Genomic DNA, 21418 nt, shown 5'->3' on the forward strand with positions numbered 1-21418 from the left:
TGCAGCTGTCAGAAGGAAATTCGTTTTTCTTATGAGTCAGTTGAGTTGTTGCATGCATGACTTCAGTTAGAACTCAAGTGAGTTGAGTTTAGTGGACTGGAAGTACAGTTGATGGAGTTGTGTTCAGTTTAGCTTTGTTAAACTGGTTGTATTTAGTCTAACTGATCAATAGACTAAAGATGAGTTGGGTGAATTAATTATTAATTAATTCACAAGTTATTAACTCATAATGCAACTATAGAATACATCAGTTAACTCAGTTGCATGTCAGTGCATGTTCAGTTCAACAGGGACAAGTGGTAGAGAATCAGATTGCTATCAGTTGTGACTATAGTTGTGCATCAGATCTTGCACAATCAAGGGATTGAGTATGCCAATGAGTTTGCTCACGTATCTTCATGATATTATAGCTGTTGCTCACGTCCAACATAGTGTGGGTGACTATTTTGCAGTGTAAAATCGAGTTTGGGAAGCTATTCTCATCAGTTCTTGAGCAGGTTTGAGCAGTGGAGGCAGGCAAGCAGCGGGAGAGATTTGGAGATCAAATCTGAGCTGTATTGTGTGTAACAGGTGGAGATACTTGTGAGAAGTATTATGCTTTGTATTGTTACATGATTCAATCAATATAATATACAGATAGTGTGGGGTTTTTAGCGAGATGCTTTCCCCGGGATACATACTGTGTTTATGAGTTTGATTGATGCTTCTATGTGTGCCTGTGGATGTTTCTGCTTCTGTAATTTGATGATCAACGTAGAGGAGATTATGTATTATACATGTTCCGCTTAAATTGTATGATCAGGTTAATCTCTGTTGAATATGTGTCATATTATTCAAAATTTCTACACTCAAAGGCATCAGCCCTCCTCTTGCCAGGTAATTCACAAAGACCGGTCAATGGTCTTTGTCATGCCCCTGACCCTTGTATTTCAGGCACCATACTTCCTCGCACACCTCTAGTCGAACTATTCTGTCCTACTTCAAACGTTGCATCTCAAGGCAAAGAATTTTCAACTGTGCATGGATCTGTTGAACCCCCAGATTTGGATCTTGCATCGGTGTTTCATAAAGTCTCATTGCAATCTCCAAGGCCTCTGCTTGAGTCGTTATCTTCTGTTCTGATAGCGCAACCCTTAGGTGTGGCAGTACCGAAGCCACAAACCATTCATGATGTTGTCTGTCTGTTAGGTTCATGTTAGCTTCACAGATTTTGCACTTCAATCTCTGATCTAATTCCCAAGGTGTCTCGCCTGGTTGTATCGTGATTTCTTTGAACCCCACTATAGACTATGCTTCAGATTTAGGCCTACTGAATTCCCTATTCAGTGCTATCTAGATGTCTGCCACTCCAGCCTTCGAGTTATCATTAGAGTACTTGATATACCAGGTTAGTACGCGATCTTGCAGAACACTAACCAATGTCGCCTTCTTCATGTGAACTTTTGTAACACCCTAAGCTTCCCACATGAATTTCATGACGAACCATAACTGGTCTGGGTTCTCATTTCCCAAGCCTTTGAACAAAGGCAACTTCACTGAATTCGCCATACTGAACTACGGTGGAGGCAGAGGTGGTACGGGTGAAGTCACAGGTGATGGTGGTGAAGTTGGACGTGGAGTGGGTGGAGGTGGTAGTTACGGGAATCCTTGTCTTATTAACTGAATAGAACTTCGCGAAGAAGCCTATGCTGTCCCTTCTTCGTCACCTCGCGGAGGTGAAATCAATGGGCTATATTCAATACCCTTTTTTCCTTTGTTTCTGTAAGTTTTTCCGCTTCACGTAGCTCTGAACATCAAGGTAGCTGCATAACCTACTTTTTGCACAATAACATTTTAATCCTAGTATTCAAAGATTTCAAGTACTTACCTCGCGGTCCTTTGAAAAAGTGTCGCTCTGTCTCGTTGTACCTGACTGAGGTGTCGACTGCAAATTTAGTTACAAAACCTCCTATGATGTGACTGAGCCAATGATCGACATCTCGGACAATCTTATCCTTAGATGCTTCCAATTTATGTACTAGCTTTGGGGTCCAAACAATAGTACCGTCAAGTTTCCACCTTCCATATCTCCCTGCTAGCTTTGCGATCCACTCGTATAGCTCAACCGGAAAGGAATAGAAAAAGATCTCATGTATTTCTGTATATAGGTACCTATCCAGCCACTGTTCCTATGTCAGTTGCGGACTTCTATTCTCCTGTGCCGCAAATTCATAGATCTTCCTATCCAACCAGTCCCCATTCTCTTTCTTAGTTGGATTTGAGTGATACGACATCACACATCTCTTATGCAGATTCCGGTCCCAGCAACGGAACCATTTGCTGGCTTGAGGGGCCATGACCCAGGTTCAGCATTAATTAGCCAAACAAATCCCTACACTACTCGTCCTTTTAGCATTAGCCCATGGAGCGCGAACCGAAGTCTAACCCAAAGCAGTATGGGGGGATGCTGGAACCAAGTTTCCACACCCTGAGATGGTCGTGACGTTTTTTTATTCCTTTTATTCCTACTTTCACGCAGATCGTTAAGTTCTAGGGCCCTGTCTTCATAACCCCTTATTTCTCCCTTCAATACCTCCGCGAAAGGGTACGGCTGGCCTTTGCGCAACCCTAAACTTCAATCTAGACACTTTCATGCTGCTCAGGCAACGTAGTGCATAGATTGTCAAGTTATCTTAAGAATCTTACTTATCTTATTAGTTACTGATAGTTAGCACGGTGTAAACAGATATCGTTATTTGCGTTCAATTAACCAACATAATTACACACATTCGCGCATCACATAAGCATTATAAAGGAAATTCATACATAATATGACAAGATGCATTAATCGAAACAAAGACACAGAATGTGCAAAATACTTCTCTTCATTAATATCTATAAGTGATTACAGACTATATCTGTCCTATGCATAGAGCTGCAGGGGTCTGCGCACTCAGCTGCGGACTTCCACCATAGGCCTCTGCCCACTCAGCTGCAAAGTCTCTACCTACGCTATGACCCCAAACTTAGACTTCTTACTTTAGAGCTATGACTCTCTTAGACTTATCTCAACTACTTAGAGCTTACTTATTTAACTCTTTTTATACAATCCCATGGTCTGCAGACCATGGGTAGATATTTTACAACCGACTTGAATTTACAAAAACTAAGGGCAGATAACCCTTTATGACTGATGACACCTTCGCACTTCGCGACCACAAAATGCGGATACTTTACTATTTTATTACAAAATTTGACTCAAAACATGGGTTTTTACCCCCAAAACTGTCCTTGGGGGATCCAGTTCCCAACATCTATTCCCTGTGCATGCCATGATTTGCTGGCATTGAGGCTAGAGTAGGTGAGGCGATGGAAACCATGGAAATTGTTGGGATTCAGGTGCTTAGTTCCGAGTGGAGTCTTTTGCTAAGATGTTTTCCACTCAAATTCTTCTAGAAATTTAACAGGAACTTTAGGAGGTAGAAATGAAGGTTGGCCAAGAAAGAGAGTTCCTATTGAGACTGTGATGTTTATTTTAAGGTCATTGTATAGGTTCGCGATACAGGGCACAGAAAAGGAACCTAAAGCCACAGGGACTTCACTGGGGGAGAAATACCATACCACGTGCATTCATATTGGGGGATATATATTGAGGAAAAAACGACATAATATAGTAAGCATATAGTAGGCAGTAAATGGTTTTTATATGTTGTGTATAAAAAATGGAGCTCAAAGTTAATGAAAAAAATATAAAGGGGTATAAAAAATGTTAATGAAAAAATGGATACGTACAATATCTAGTGAAAGTAGGGTTTTTTTTTTTTTTTTAATTGGGAAGGTGTATTGGGTTTGTATTGGTAGGGGGTTAAATAAAGTGTTTTTTAGAGGTATTTTCCAATATGTAGTCAAATTAAGGGTATTGTTTAGTATGCCATGAATGCACATACTATGTTAGAGGTTCATTGAGTGAAGCCCCCTGCCTAAACTAATATATATGTGCCATCGAATTCTATTGGTAGATGAAAACATTACTAGGCAGTCTCATGCTTGATGAAACACAACTTCAAATGAAGAATATGGACAATAGAATGAAGTGCATTGAAGCCTGCTTGGCCCTATAATGTAGCCTAGGGGCAACCAATAAATCTGTTGTATACCCCATTAAGGTGGAACCCTTTGCGTGTTCTTAGATTTTATGATAGTTCTAAAGCTTATGAATTTCTATTTTTTTTTTAGTTTTCATAGATACTCTATAGCTTATCAATATCGATATGTTATTCATGTAGGAAATTAGATCGTTTGGACCAAGAAAACAATTATTATGTCTTGTATAATTTTTACTTCAAAACTCTCATGTAAAAAGTCTCCTACATTTCCATTGGTCTAGTTTCCCTAGTGGTAGACCAAAGGTGCCTAACAATCACCTTCTTGATATGTCATCATGTTGATAATCAATGTAGTTAGCTTACAGAAAAATGTGGTTGTGATTTGAGCTTCGACAACAATGAATTGAGTTAATATGGGGCAAGCTTTAAAATCATGTTAATGCATAGATGAAATGCGTACATTAAGAATTCAATTCAAACTTTAATAATGATTGTTATAACTCTATTTGACACCATAGAGTTGAGAAGAAACCTACCCAATCATGATGATTGACAATCACTGTTGGCGTTTAAGTCGCTTATCACCCATAATCCTAATCAATCCATGGCCGATTGGAGTTCCGAGGTTCCCTTGTGCAACTGGACTGTGGTTACCTACACCCACTTCCATCCATTTGATAGAGTGATCATGCTCAACCTCAGTGCCATGGATCTGCAAGGCACCATTTCTCCTTCACTCGGAAATTTTTCGTTTCTTCACTCCCTCGATCTTTCCTGCAATGTGTTTTATGGTCATATCCCACCTCAATTAGGACACCTCTTTCGTTTGAGAACGCTCAAGCTGAATTTCAATCAATTGGAGGGAAGCATCCCCATCGAGTTGGGTTCACTTCCACATCTACAGCTTCTCAACTTGGTAGCGAACAACCTCACAGGTGTCATTCCATTTTCCATAGAAAACCTTTCAAATTTGATTGCTTTAGGAATAGCAAAAAATAGTCTCAATGGTTCCATTCCACCCCAACTAGGTTTTCTCTATAGTTTAGAACAAATTGAACTATCAGAAAATGAATTCACTAGCACCATTCCTGCTTCTTTGTCGAATATTTCGACATTGACTAATTTAAATATCTATAATAATAAACTTAGTGGCATGATTCCACTAGAATTGGGCTTACTGCCCAATCTGCAAACAATTATTGTCCATGACAATGAATTGTCCGGTCCCACTCCCACTTCTTTATTAAATATATCCACTTTCATTTACTTGGATATTTCTATGAACAAGTTCCTTGGCACCATTCCACAAGAATTGGGTCGGCTCACCAATTTGCATATACTTTCTATATATCACAATGAATTGGTAAGCATCATCCCCTCTTGTTTGTCAACTATGCTTAATTTGAAGAGTCTCCTTTTATGGCGAAATAGATTAACTGGAAACATCCTATTAGTGCCTTGATCTACCTCAGGCTGAAGGAAGGTAGGTCTAGGGTAACATCAAACCATGCTTAACCTGGTAGCTAGCCCTACCAAGTCGGGAGAGGGCTCTCTCCTTGTCAATCTCAATTAGGATATTGGCAACTAGGGCTTGAGATGACTGAAATGAATGCTGATTTTAGGCTAGGTATAGTAGATTAGGGTTTTTGGTTTGATTTTAGATTTTGTTTGCTGGATCAATTGGAGAAGGCAGATTGGGTCCGAGAAATCAACTCAGGGATACAGTCATGTCCTGTGGGGCAAGGTAGACAAGGGTTTATGTACTAGAAATGGATTTGAGATGGTAGAGTAGATAACTAAGGAGTTGAGGAGGGCATAAGAAACTGTGAATCCTCTTCAAACAGTGAAAACATTGAAAACCAAATGCATTCCCAAGACAAAGCACTGTAAATTAGTGTATTTTGTCTATTTCACCTTGAATCTTTTAGTTTAGAAGAGATAGAGAGATGTGGATACATATAAAACATTAGAAAAAAACTCATTACAAAGAATAAACAATACATAAACTCACTGTCACAAGAATCCCACAAAAATAGCTATGAAACCTAGTTTTATTCCTTGCCAAACTGCTGATACAAATGTTCAGTCAGTTTAATACTTCTGCCAAAGTCCAACCTTTACAAATGACTAAGAAAATACACAATATAGGCAAGGAAACTACTCATGCTAGCTATCAAAGTTGAATCCATGAGAAAAGGGGTGGTTTCAACCATATCTAAACTAAGAGCAGGAATATAGGTAGTGGAACAGCTTGCCTCTAAAACATAGGAAACCAATTCATTATAGTTCAAAACCACTTGGAACTTGATGTATCTACCCTATGAGGTGATTTTCATCAATATTTACATCAAACACATCATTTACCATGCATACATTTACCAAGAAAGGAAGAAAAGTCAATCACTGAAGAAACTAGGCAAAATTCTGAGTTTTAGGCAAAATTGGCAAAAATTTGCCTGATGCGCAGCGCTCTGACCCTGATGCGCAGCACTGCTTCAAGGCTGCTTTTGGAGGCCTTGTACTTCACCAAATCAGGCCCACGATAGCTTGTTGGAAAGATATGCCTGTCTAGCTTCTGGAACATTTTGAATTTCCTGATTTGGAGTTTATTTGTACCTTCAAAAATCATTTCTCCCAAGACTGCTTCCTGTGGGTCCAAAAAGTGGCAGAGAGGGAATTTTTTAGGTGTTTTTTGCCCTTTAAGTGACCCAGATCTTCTCCAAAATTTATGAAACTTTCTGGGTTTCATTGTTTTTTAATGCTAAATCCAAAACCACAAGCCATTTGGCAAAAGAGTGAGCCAACTCAATGCGCAGTGCCACCGCTGAAATTTCCTGTGTTTTTACTTACAAAATTGCAAAATGACAAAAATTTCCCAAAATTTCTTCAATTTCGGCGAGAGGCAACCTCATTAATTGCTTTGTTGAGTTAATGAAGCTTCAGCCAAGATCTTGAGTTTATATTGTTCTTTCGTGGCCCTCAAGGCTCTCTTTAACTTAGCTTTTAGCCTATTTATCCTTGTTTTGAAAATCTTGTTCTGAGCTAAGTAATGATAGGCCATATGGCGCAACATTTTCTTCTCTTTGTTGGCTTTCTCAAGCATTTTCTCAAGGTGAGTGTTCACCCTCTTTAACCATGATTCTCGGTCATCCTCAATTTCTTTCTCAAGGGAGGTCATCTTGATATTTCTTCTCTTTGCCTCCTGCCTATTTTCTCTAATCATTTGTAGCTCCATAATAGCTTGCTTATCTGTCACTTGCTTGTTTTCCTGCTCAAGAAAGTTGATGATCCATTTGGCCCTCTCAAGGTTAAGTGATAAGGCTTGTATTTCAGCCTCCTTATCTTTGATAATCATGTCCTTGAGACTTGATCTTTGAGAGCCCAAATCAGTGACATCCTCCTCAATCAAAACAAAATCCTTGTCTTGCCCTTCAGTAGGGCCCTCCTCATGTATCTTTTGCTTTCCTTTATCTCTGCCCTTTGACTGCTGGTCAGCCTGTATAGCTGGAGAAGAAGGCAAAGCCCCTTTCACCCCTGATGAAGATAGCATTTTCCTATTGTCCGATGAAGAAAACGAGACCCCTTCCACCCTTGGTGGAGATAGTACTCGCCTAGCAGCAGCAAAAAGCCTCCTTGTGCCTCTCTCATAGGTGACAAACACAGGAACAGGAACCTCCTTGTTACACTAAAATTTGTCACCATGACTATTTGCAGTCGGTATGGCTCCATCAATTGTCATACTATCCTCCTTGGCAAGTCTTATACCTCTGCTCCTCATGTCAGACTCCAAGAAAGAGAGAAAGTCCTTAAAAAGTCAATTAACTCTGGTTACGCAGTTTCTCTTAACCTTACCTGCGTGTATGCACCTCAAGTTCACAATACCTACGTACTTGTACGCTCTGTCTGTAAAGGGGTGGGTGCGTACTCCTGTAAAGGTCAAAAGGCGCGAGTTTTACTTCAAAAAATTTACTTTTGGTCGAATCTAGAGCATTCTAGAAGATGGTTTGACGTGTATTGAGCGCCTCGAAATGGTTCATGCATCCCTATGAAAGAGGAACTTATCCCATGAAGAGGGTAGCTATCCCATTGAAAGAGGGGCTTATCCCATTCATGGTGGACCTGATTAACTTCCTTCAAATCATTATAAATGCAGGCATTGGGCCAGAGGGAGGAGAGGTTGAAAGCTGAACATTCCTAAGGGTAGATGTTGCTGAAATTAGGACTCCCTTATAGAGCTTGAGAGGAGAGATTCCCGTCCTTTCTTAGCTTCATTTTGAAGTGGGTGAGCTGATCAAAGTAAAGGAGAACTCTTGCTGGACCCTGGGAGGGACCTGCACAACACCAAGGCACTAGTTGTAATGGTTTCTTTTGTTTCCAATTAATACAATTAAGTTCATTTTTCTCAACAAGTTGTTATATATAATTTGTTTCATATACTCCTTGGTCTTTATGATGAATATGTTTTATTATATGAGTTATTCAGGTGCTATGTAATCGTTTGCTTGTTAGTGAATGCAGGTTTCAAAGAGAAGGAGGAGCTCATCTGGATCGGAGAGGCTTGGCTGCTACAAACAACGTTGGACTAAAGGTATGCTTTAAACACCTGGTTGCTTGTATTTTAAATCCATATTTAGGGAAAGATAGTGCTTGATTGTCTTGTTTGTCACTAGAAAGTGTTAGCTTCTAGGGAGGTCGGTTTTGTCCGCAAAATTGACTCTTTCCGCATGACAAAATGGCGACTCCACTGGGGAATCCATGGATTTGATTGATTTCTCTTTTGATTGATACTTTGATTTGAGAAACGTTGATTTAATTTCTGTTTTTGACTTGATGATTGTGGGATTGGGTAGCTTTACTTGATTTTGAATTAGTTTTTATTTTTCATAGTTTTGAGAGAGGTAAGCACCCTCTCAGTTAAGCACAGTGCGTACTTGTACGCACTTTTTCTTTGTGCACAGAGCGTGGACACACCTATGTAAACAGGCTGCCTGCGTACCCTGTCAAAAGTTTGAGAAATTTTAAATTTTTCTCTTTTTTATTAGTTTAGGATTTGTTTATAAGTTTTAGCCACTGCCCAGGCCTGCTTGTTCCCTGTCAAAAAACTTTCCTTGGTTAATTTCATTGGCATTCCTGCTTTAAGCTTTTATCAATTGGTTGTTTTGAGTCTCTTTTTGAGAAATTCTAAATTTGATTTCCTTTGGTCATTACTTGGTTGTCTCAGTATTTTCACAATTTTGCATCTTTTTGCTTTTGCTTTTGCAAAAAAAATTCCCCCTCATTCGCCGGAGGGGGCTAAATTGTGTATGAGTGATAATCGCCTTTGAGTGTTTTTATTTTTTGATCTTTGGAACTCTCACCCAATTTTCTTGACTTGCACTTGATTGGTTCTTAGATTACATTAGAATCATCTTGTGTTTGAGAATTCTCTTGCATAGATCACATTTGCATAATTAGAATTCTCATTTTCAGAATATGAATGAAAAATGTGCATAGATTACATTTGCATACTTTTCAAGTGAATTGTGCATAGATTACAATTGCATAGTTTACATTCTGAAAAATCAATCGTAGATTTAGATCAGTTTTCTTTGATTTGAATTTACACAAAAATAAAAATAAAAAAACTATTTTGGAATTGATTTGCATTAGTTTTTCTTGATGAAATTAGTGCATTGGATAACTTGTTATATTTTCTCTTAGTGATCAATTTTTTGCATTGTTGGAAGTGAATGGAAACTCTCTCCTTACTTTAGTTAGGATTCATCGAATTGAAAGGATTACATTATCATATTCGATCACATTCAGTTTTGAGTCGGGTCATAACACCATTGGTTTCGTATCCATTTACCCCTTTGAGTAATAACAGCCTAAATAACACATCGCTTAATTAAAATTCATCTAGTAATTTTTACATTTCTAGGGCTCTGATACACCAACATAGCTTAGGCTAGTGTCTTGGAGTAGGAGAGTAATTAACTCTCCAAGACAGTAAAAACAAACAAGTAGTTGTATCTTGTGGTAGGAAGAAATCCAATTGTTGCATTTATGCTCTGGGAAAGCTCCTCTTAAAGGAGAAGCACGAGATCATATCTGAACCAGTGTGGGAATCAATCCTTCCTCATTGGGAACGATAGAAGATATTCACGTATTAAAAACGGTAAACCTCGGATTAACCATTGTCGAGGAGCCTGGGGTCACTTGTTGGTAAACCTTGGATTATGTCAAGGAGCCTTCAAGGGGATTGAGCTTGCTACTCTGCCCTTGCATGCGTATCATATCGTAGACTGTTCCCCCAGGTGTATTTGTCTCAGTTGGTAGCCTTAGTGACCATATTCTTTAGGATTCTTCCTAAGGTGACGGTGGAGGGAAGATCCCACTGTACCTGGAGCAGACGTCGGCTAGACTCACTTGGATTTTCTGGGGGGTTCACTTCACTCGAGACGGTTAAAGTGGAGGAACTTCGTCCAGTCTATTCATTAAGCAGGTTGCCGGGGTAACTGTTCCACCCACCATTTCTGTACTGAATTCTGCGATGTTGGATTTCATCACCAACTAGTGTTTTCGGTCCGGAAAGTTACTGTTTGTGTGTGGTTTGACTCCTAGATTTGATAGCGCGTGTTAATTTGTTTGTTTTTACTTTTAGAGACCATAGGTGTGAATTGTGAATTTTAATTGTTAGGTGTGAATTGTGAATTGTTAATTTTAGTTTTAAAATTGTTAATAAAATTCACTGAAGTTGAATATAATGGCAACTGTTCCGGAATTTACCAACCAAGGAACCCCTCTTAACGAGGATCCTAGTACTTTTCCTTTCTTTGGAAATGTTGGTCCTCCTTATATGGCTACTTTGTCATTACCTAGATTTACAATAGGATTACCGATATGGTTATTTTCAACTTCGTTGGCCCCAAATACTCCAATTGTTCCACCTCAACCGAATGCTTCACCTCAACGGAGTTCACCATCTCAACATCACCAACCTTCTGTTGACCCTTTACCTTCTTCGCCTAATTTTTCTTCCTCCATTTCTTCCTCTTCGCTTGGTAAAAGCCTTGACGCTAGTAACCAGGTGTCTAAGAAGAATAAGAAAGGGAAGAAGAAGAAGAAGAAGAAGAAGAAGCAAGATAAGAAAGAAGTCAACCAACCAACTGTGGCTATAAGTGTTAGTTGTGTTGAGGAAACCTCCAACATGCATCGTAAACCCAAATACCCTTGCAGGCTTTGTAAGGGTGACCACTTCCTTGTCAATTGTCCTGGTATTCCAAAGGTCTTGGAAGTATGGTCAGAAAAATCTCATCAACTTTCCATTGATCCATCAACCAGTGATAATCAGGTTCCTGGGAAAAAGGGTAAAGTTAGGTTTCCTTGTAAGTTATGCAAAGGGAGTCATCAAACTCACATTTGCCCTCACATGGATGAAGCCTCAAAATTGTTGGAAAACCTTACTGTTCCACAACAAGAATTTCCAACTGGTTACCGTAAACTTTCTCCCAACCTACTGTCAACTGACGGAGTGATTGATCTAATTTCAAGTACAGTTGATCACACTCTTCCATTGGAGAGTGAAACTCATGCCACTCAGGTTGATGATCCATTAGTTGATCAAGTGGTCGATTCAATTTCACATTCGGTCAATCCCACTTTCCCTTTAGAGAGTGAACTTCATACCACTCAGGTTCTTCTTGTTACATCAGAATCTTCTATGCCGGGGGGCATTTCACCTGTTTCTACAGAACCCCCTCCAAGTACTGAGGTCTTTTCCTTTCATTGGAATAGACTGACAGAACCTCGTCTTCCTTCCTCCATCCCTTTCCAAATCATTGTCAAGGCTAGTGGTAGGGACATACATCATACTCAGGTAGATGAAGGTGCTTCTGTTAGTATTTTATCCTCAACTGTTTGGAAAGCTTTGGGTTCCCCTCAGCTTGCACCTATTACGCAGAATCTGAAAGCTTTTAACAGAACCATTAGTGAACCTTTAGGGATCCTTCCTAAGTTTTCTATTACCTTGGAAGGTAAAACTGTCTGTATTGATCTTATGGTAGTTCGAGGTCCCTTGGATTTCAATTTACGCCTTGGGCGAGACTATGTTTATACAATGAAAGCTGTTGTATTGACACTCTTTCGTGTGATGTCTTTCCCTCACAATGGAAGTATTGTGACTGTAGACCAGCTTTCATTCCCTAGTCTTGTTTCGACTACCAAGAATATGACACCCCTAAATGTTCCTGATTCTAAAGTGGTATCTACCCTGCCACGGGTTAATTATGTGGCAACTGGTCCCATGTTTTCAGTTACCGATGTAAGTGAGCCTCTCACCGTTTGCTCATCCTCCTTTGATTTAGATCCGGTAATTGGCATGGAAAACTCTATGGGATTACTTGAACACAATGTTCTTATCCCTTTTGAGTCCCTTGACATGTGTTCCTTCCAAAGAACTATTCTTCCTTCTGACGAAGACCTTTTGGAAGCCATGATCAAGGTGTGTCCATTGACATATCTTTCTTCCAGTTGGAAGCCATGATCAGTGTGCACGAGGATAGTTTGTTCCTCTCTCAACCTCGTTAAAAAATGAAATTGGATGTTTCGAGGAAAGTTCCTTTTACTGTGTCAACCTCATTAAAAAATGAACCAGTTGGTTAGAGGCAAGTTCCTGTTACTGAGTCAACCTCATTAAAAAATGAATCAGGTATGAGGATAGTTCTTTTCTTGTGTCAACCTCCTTAAAAAATGAAACAACTCCCTTTTCAAGTTAAATCTTGAAAGTAAACCTTCATTCCATCCAACTGGTTGAATGAAATGAAGCTGGGGGGCATGCGCTCTAGCAGTTATGCTTAGGGGGCATCAAGCACAGTTTTCTCTCTGTTTCAAGCTTGTGTAAAAATGAAACTACTTTGAAGCATAGTTTTTCTCTGTTTCAAGCTTTTGTAAAAATGAAACCTATCTCGAGTCAATTTCAGTTATTTTCAAGACTCGTTAAACTCATGAAAATCCCGAGATTATTTTGCTATCTTTCATTCTCGTAAAACAAATGAAAATGCCGAGTTCTTTCCGTCTTTTCCTGCTCGTAAATTAAATTGAAAGTCGGCCATATGAGTACTTTTTTTATCATTTTTTCGAACTCATTAAAACTTACGAAAAAATGAAAACCATGAGTAATTTTTATCATTTTTTCTAACTCGTTAAAACTTACGAAAAAGTGAAACCTTAGAGTCATCTTTTAAGCCCTTTTCTGACTCCTAAAACATGAAAATATTGCCGAGCGTTTCTTTTACACTCGTTAAAACATAATTAAAAGACGGTCCTCTTATAGCCCTTTTCTGACCGTAAAAACATGAAAATATTGCCAGATTTTTGTCATTTCAAATTCGATATTGGAAATAAAACGACGTGTCCTTGATCGCTTTTTACTTTTCAGGTCAGAGACACTAATCATGAAAGTACTCCTTGGTCGTAAAGATCAAACGGTTCTCTCAAGTATTATTTTATACTTTTTCGGGCTTGGGAGACACAAATTTACGAAAAAGGTCAACCCTGGAGTCTTCTTAAGTTTTTCAGACTCTCTAAAATTGAAAAACGCCGAGTTTCTCCTATACTGGACTCGTTAAAATTTCACAGTAAAGGACATGTTCGATTACAAACAGGAACAGAACACTCCTTCTTAGGGTTCAAATCTAAACTAAGTTGGACTCATCCGAAGGATGAGCTTATAATCAAGCATATGTTATCCTCCTTAAGCTTGTAAAAAATAAAGAGGTACTTGCCAGAAATGGTGGGGGAAAAGAGAGAAAAATGAGCCTATTTGTTATCCTTTGTCTCAGAAAAACCTTATCACCACTCTTGAACACGACACTTTTTCATTCACCTGGGTTGGGAAATCCTTTGCCTAACAGTTGATCAAACCACATTGAAAAATTTTCAGCCGGTTCCGGGCATTAACTTTGGGTCAATTGTCACCAAGCCATCTGTTGTGTCGTTATGTGTTCAAGAGGTCACTACAAATAAACCATTCATCTGCAAAATACCTGTCATCCATTTTGACCATCCCTGAGTCAGTCCTTACAACTACATTTCTTCAACTTGATCTATGATTTCGTGTTGTGGGCTTGCCTGCAACGGGTTACTTTCTATCAACATCAACACATTATCTAGAAAGATGACCTAGAAATCGTCAGTACATTAAAATTCGCATGCATCAATGGCAGGTTTCTCGCCTTTGACGACGGTTTACATCATTGACTTTCGATCGAAGGATTCCGTGATATGTTCGACATCAACACATTCATTCACATCTCATGGATTGTACTGGGTACTTTGAGAACCATTGACATCACTGGTGGTCTCTCTCACACTTGTTAACAGTTTACATCATCGACTGGTAATCAAGTGGTTTCTACCATGTTCGACATCAACTCATTTATTCGCATGGATAGAATCGTACTATTTCGGGAAGTAGAAATGAAGACCCTGGATCTAGTTTCCACCATCCAGGCTGCGAGGAGTATTGTATTCATTATATAGTAGACTAATCATAAACATATGGCTGCGTCCATACTGTGTCTACATGAGTCTATGATTATGATGTACTGCAAAATCATTCCTTTATCAGAGCAGTAGTTAGTTCGTTAGTTAAAGTTTTCAATGTGAGTATGGGAATGCCTACCTCAGCGATGATATGATCTTATATATGTATTTTGTGTTGAATATTTGCAGGTTCCGACTGGGCTCTCCACAAGATAATCCTTGAAATGATAAAGTACTTCACCCTTCCTAGATGATATGAAACCCTAATCTACTACAGTGTTTGCACTTTAGGGGGTAATCTGTTACACTAAAATTTGTCACCATGACTATTTGCAGTCGGTATGGCTCCATAAACTGTCATACTGTCCTCCTTGGCAAGTCTTATACCTCTGCTCCTCATGTCAGACTCCAAGAAAGAGAGAAAGTCCTTAAAAAGTCAATTAACTTTGGTTACGCAGTTTCTCTTAACCTTACCTGCATGTACGCACCTCAAGTTCACAATACCTGCGTACTTGTACGCTTTGTCTGTAAAGGGGTGGGTGCGTACTCCTGTAAAGGTCAAAAGGAGCAAGTTTTACTTCAAAAAAGTTACTTGTGGTCAAATCTAGAGCATTCTAGAAGATGGTTTGACGTGTATTGAGCGCCTCCAGATGGTTCATGCATCCCTATGAAAGAGGAACTTATCCCATGAAGAGGGGAGCTATCCCATTGAAAGAGGGACTTATCCCATTCATGGTGGACCTGATTAACTTCCTCCAAAGCATTATAAATACAGGCATTGGGCCAGAGGGAGGATAGGTTGAAAGTTGAACATTCCTAAGGGTAGATGCTGCTAAAATTAGGACTCCCTTATAGAGCTTGAGAGGAGAGATTCCCATCCTTTCTTAGCTTCATTTGGAAGTGAGTGAGCTGATCAAAGTAAAGGAGAACTCTTGGTGGACCCTGGGAGGGACCTGCACAACACCAAGGCACTGGTTGTAATGGTTTCTTTTGTTTCCAATTAATACAATTAAGTTCATTTTTCTCAACAAGTTGTTATATATAATTTGTTTCATATACTCCTTGGTCTTTATGATGAATATGTTTTATTATATTAGTTATTCAGGTGCTATGTAATTGTTTGCTTGTTAGTGAATGCAGGTTTCAAAGAGAAGGAGGAGCTCATCTGGATTGGAGAGGCTTGGTTGCTACAAATAGCGTTGGACTAAAGGTATGCTTTAAACACTTGGTTGCTTGTATTTTAAATCCATATTTAGGGAAAGATAGTGCTTGATTGTCTTGTTTGTCACTAGAAATCCTTAGCTTCTAGGGAGGTCAGTTTTGTCCGCAAAATTGACTCTTTCCGCATGACACTCCTCTGTTTTACTTTCAGACTACTTTTGTTGCCCGGAAGGCTCACCTTCCTCTTGAGGATCTGAAAATACTTGAGGCCCCTTGAAGCATTCATGGGAAATGAAATTTTCCCATGACACTCCCAACTGAGTGAGCTGATGTAAAACAACAATTTTGATGACATAAAAATGATAAATACTATTGAGATGTTGTGGATATGGTTTTCTTTTTGCAATCATTGTCATCCTCTCTATGTTTTTACATATGAAATAAGGAATGCTCATCATTTTGACCCTGGTGAAGTGCATAAGAAATCTGATGTGGTAGGCATAAAGTCTGGAGAGCCTACCCTCATATGTAAAATATTTGATGATAAGTTTCATGAGTGGAACATATCAGTCCTCCAAGAATTTGAAAGGAAACACCCTGCTAAGTTTACCATGGTACTTGGCCTTGATATAAGGCTCATAATGCTGCTTACTGATATTTTGCCTTTTGTTCCACTTTTCCCCTACATCTGGCATTCTTGTGGCCTCTGCAATGATAGTTGGTGAAAGAGTGAAATTGACCCCAACAAGATGTACCATATTGTTATCCATGTTTATCACAAACTGCCTTGCTAACTCATGGTGAAATTTGACAGTCTCAACCGTTTCACAAAACTCAAAACAAGACTGACATCTGAAACACGTGGTAGCTAGTGGGCAAGCAAGGAGATCACTCATGCTGATAGGTTCCTCCCTAATGATTTTTCCACCTTTGTGAGGCTTCCTGGACTGCACATTTCTTTCCCTTGAGCTATCACTAAGTGTGTCTTCTTCAAAATCTGATTCACTGCTTCTTTCCATGTTTGCCTCTATGATATAATGTGATGATGATATGGTGAACAATGATAATGGGTGGGGACACAGAAGATGAGTGTGAAGAGATTTTGCAAATGGAGCAATAGTAATGAAGTGGAGTAGGGGAATGAAGGGATGGATTTTGGGGAGCTAGGGTTTTGATGTATGAGGGACTTAGGGTTAGATAAAGGGGATTAGTTTCTTAGGGGAATAGGGAAAGGGAAAATAGAATCAATGGGTAGTTTATAGTGCAATGAAGTTTGGGAAAGGGGACAAAGGATGTTGGTTTTTCAATGGTGTGAAACTTTTGGAATGAGGTGACAAAAAGTATGGAGGCAAGCTAGGGTTTTGATTTTAGGAAGCAAAGCTCATGTACAAAAGATGAGGAAGACTTATTTCAGCTCAAGATAGATGAACACTTACTTGTAGGAGGTGAATGCAGCATTTGGGAGAGTTTGAGATGAATTTGAGTGGGTTTGGAACCTCCCTAGCCAATGCACAACACTTGCCTGATGCGCAACGCTTGTGTAATTTAACACAGAGAAAAGTTGTCTGATGCGCAACGCTAACCCTCTGATGCGCAACGCCAGGAAAATTTGCTGCAAACTCTGGGTTTTCTTCCTCTTTTGCTCAATTTCCCTTCAAAACAAGATTTTGTCTCTCCAATTGACTTTTTGCACAATGAAATGAATAGCTAGCATGAATTTGCTTTATATATGATGCACTTTAATTTTTCCTCAATACAAACCCACTTTTATAAAGTCTTAGTCACTTTTCTCAAAAACTCTGTTTTTCAATTAGAAGTTTGACTTTTTCTTGGCACTTTGATGGATTGATGTCTTGGTGTTTTTATTTTTTGCAGTAGCAGGAGTTGGCAAGGTGACTAGGAACAACTGCTGAGCTTATTACATATAGGAATACTTAAATTACATGAAATTCTTTACAAAAAATGGAAAAACTCTGTTTTCACTTCAAAACAAAGTTTTGAGGTAAAAACGATTTATTGAGCATATCAGAAGTAAATTTATGATTTTATGAACCTATTTATCCTCCTCATGTGCCTGCTGACCTTTTTATTCAATTTTGGATGACCATGATGACAAACCCTAAGACCTAGTGAAACTAAACCCTAAAACTGAATGAAATGAACTGAAATGACTATAAATGACTGAAAAGAGGTTTTGAACAAGCCAACGGGTATAAAAAATGAGGGAATCTAAAATGAAACCACTACCATCAGTTGATCCATGACCTAATGGAATGCAGCTGATCAAATGAGACACCTAATATGCGTGCAAAAGAGCAATTTGATCACTGATGGAAGTGTGAAGACACTGACACTAACACATCCCAAATTCCATTGGAAATTGTTCCTAGTTGATGAGAGTGGGTCTTGGAGACAATATGTTGAGTGGGAGTGTGCCAGTAGAGTTGGGTAAGTTATCACTCCTTGAAGAGTTAGACTTAGAGTCCAATCAACTCGATAGTGGAAGCACTACAACTATGCCCTTTTTTACAACTCTTACGAATTGTTCTCACCTAAAAGAGCTAGATTTAAATCGTAATAAATTAAGTGGTGTTTTTCCCCTTGGGATAACCATGCTTTCTCCCAATTTGTCTTACTTGTTATTATCAAGCAACTTAATAGAAGGTAACATCCCTACACATATTGGGAATCTTAGAAACTTGATCTTTCTAAATTTAAGTGGAAATCTATTAAATGGTAGTATACCACCATTAGGCAGCCTTCAAAAAATAGAAATTTAGGATTTAGGAAACAACAAATTAGAAGGAAAAATTCCTGATGATTTTAAACAATTGAAGCATCTTGGCTTCCTAGATATTAGTAAAAACATGCTTTCTGGAAAAATCCCCAATTCCTTATGCCATCTTAAGCAACTATGGAAAATTTATCTTCATCGCAACTATTTATTAGATAAAATACCTCCTAGCCTAAGAGACTATGAGAATTTGGGATTACTTGAGTTGTATCACAATAGATTTAGTGGAAGCATACCACTAGAAGTCACCACTCTCCCTTACTTATGTTTTTATTTGAATTTGTCACATAACTTTTTGGACGGCCCATTACCTCTAGAGATAGAGAAACTTGGAAATTCTTTAGCTATAGATGTCTCTGCCAATCTATTAACTAGTGTCATTCCACCGACGCTCAAAAATTGCATTGCATTGGAATCATTGAATCTATATCACAATTTGTTAAAAGGTTCCATTCAAGATTCACTTGGATATCTACAAAATCTCAAGGAATTGGATTTGTCCAATAACTCCTTATCGGGTACAATACCAATTACTCTCAACAAGTTGAAGGAGCTTCACTATTTGATTTTATCTTTCAACAATCTCGAAGGAGAAATATCAAAAGGAGATTTTCCTACAAATCAAGGCATGGCCATATCCTTAATTGGAAATCCAAGTCTCTGTGGACCATAATTATTTTCCTTACCAGCATTTCCAACATCAAGAAGCCATTTTGATGTTTTGAGAAAAGTGTTATTTCCAATTGTTGGCGGTATTGGTTTTATATCATGTTGTATACTTTTGGGATTCCTCTCAAGAAGGTATTTACATATACAAAACATTGATTTTCCACAAGTTATTTTCCATAAATTAGTGCATGGAAGTATATCATATCAAGAGCTTTCTAGAGCAACTAATGGATTTAGCAAGGCCAACTTGTTGGGGAAGGGTAGTTTTGGATCAGTGTACAAAGGACTTTTGAGTGATGGTACGCTTTTTGCGGTGAAGGCTTTCCATTTGCCAAAAATGAACAAGTTCTGAAGAGTTTTAAAGTAGAGTGGAAGTCCTTGCAAAAGGTGCGACACTGAAATATTATGAGAATCATAGCCACATGTTCCAACCTCCATTTCAAAGCTTTAGTGTTCAACTTTATGTGTAATGGAAGCTTAGAGAAGCATTTGTATCCTAATGAAGATGACAACAATGATGTATGTGAGTTGGGATTGGAAAAAAGGTTGGACATTGCCATAGATGTGGCAAATGCCATGGAGTATCTTCATCATGATTCTCCTATGCAAGTATTGCACTATGATATAAAACCAAGCAATGTGTTGTTGGATGAAAACGTGTTTGGTCATGTAACAGATTTTGGGATTGCAAAATTAATTGGTGGAACCACTAGTGATTCACTAACTTCAACAGTTGTTCTGAAAGGATCAATGGGTTACATTGCACCAGGTATAGATCTTCAATAACATTATTTTGATTTGTACTTTCTTCACAAAAAAATTATATTGGATTTGTTGAATAAGTTTTGATCAAAGTTTCCTTAACTGCAGAGTATGGATTGGGGGAGAGGGTTTCCACTAAAGGAAATGTTTATTGCTATGGAATTCTATTATTGGAAATGCTTACTAGAAAAAGGCCAACTAGTAACATGTTTGCAGCAGAGTTGAACTTGCATAAGTGGGCGAACTTAGCATTTCCAAATAGAGTGAAAGAGATAATTGATAGTCATCTCTTGAATGAGATGGATGGAGATGAAATTAAAGAAAGTGATACATATAAATGCCTACTTTATTTAGTACGTGTTGGTTTTCTCTACTCAAAAGATTCGCCCAAAGAACGCCCAAACATGAGAGATGTGTCAATTGTGTTGGAAAGTCTTAGAGATGAATTGGTGGGAAATAATGCTGATTCAAAGAGACAAAGCATATCTGTATGCTTTCCAATAATAATTGAAATACAATGCAATGACATCAAGTGATCAAAGCTCTATATTTTAATTTTTAAAGATTTGTATTCATCTAGCTGCAAATGCTATGTGGGACTATTTTTATTCTTTTTTACACCTAAGCAAAGCTCAAGGATCACACCTAATTCTATTATGAAACCAGATTCTTACTATTGCTTGGGAGCTCTATGTGCAACAATGCTCCAAATAGTCTAAGGATAAGAACTAATGTTTATTAAACGTAATTATGTGTAGTTTTTTTTATTGAGGTGATGTTTGGCTTAGATTTCATTTCCATATTATGTTATCAACACTATACTATTTCGGATTCTGAGCGTTTTGCATTCTGAGTTTCTTTTATGGGAAGATGTCCTAACCCACTGACTTCGAAAAAAAATAAATGCATCACTTTAATGGCTATTTAGATTTAAATATCTCTCATGTTTGATTATGTTAATATAATTAGAGTATTGGAAAACATAAATAGTATTAGAATTTTAACCATTTAACCCTTTTGACATTGTCAACTAACAGTGATAATACTATTTTGACCATTTAACCCTCTTGACATCATCAACTAACAGTGATAGAACATGTGCAGACCATTATGCAAAACATTTTCTAACTCCAAAAACATTTTCTATCTAGTACAAATATAAAGAACATTTCCTATCATGTACAAATATAGAGAACATTTTCTATCTTGTACAAATATAGAGAACATTTCCTATCATGTACAAATATAGAGTAATCTCACAAATTGAAGCATTTGTGCATTTCATTACTAGAAATTTCACCAAATGATGGAGGTTTTAGGTTCTGTTAATTTCAGTTAACTGATTAACTATTGCCCACATCCTACAAAGTTCATCTTCTCCAATTATAACTGGGAATCCCAAAAATATTCAAAACCCGAGCCT

The 21418-nt window shown here is 38.3% G+C and overlaps 1 protein-coding gene across 1 annotated transcript in view; it reads left to right on the forward strand.

The window, feature by feature from the left end:
• LOC149218748 (receptor kinase-like protein Xa21) overlaps positions 1 to 20531 on the forward strand; it is a 77507-nt gene extending 56976 nt beyond the window's left edge. The window contains exons 2-3 of the mRNA XM_089386624.1: positions 19710 to 20002; positions 20104 to 20531. Of these exons, the coding sequence (XP_089242750.1) occupies positions 19710 to 20002; positions 20104 to 20531 (721 nt within the window). The remainder of the gene's footprint in view (positions 1 to 19709; positions 20003 to 20103) is intronic.
• The last annotated feature ends 887 nt before the right edge of the window (positions 20532 to 21418 follow it).

Source organism: Pinus tabuliformis, chromosome Q (assembly GCF_031772625.1).
Source record: "Pinus tabuliformis cultivar Carrire ecotype Pingquan chromosome Q, CPIR1, whole genome shotgun sequence".
NCBI classification, from domain to species: Eukaryota; Viridiplantae; Streptophyta; class Pinopsida; order Pinales; family Pinaceae; genus Pinus; species Pinus tabuliformis.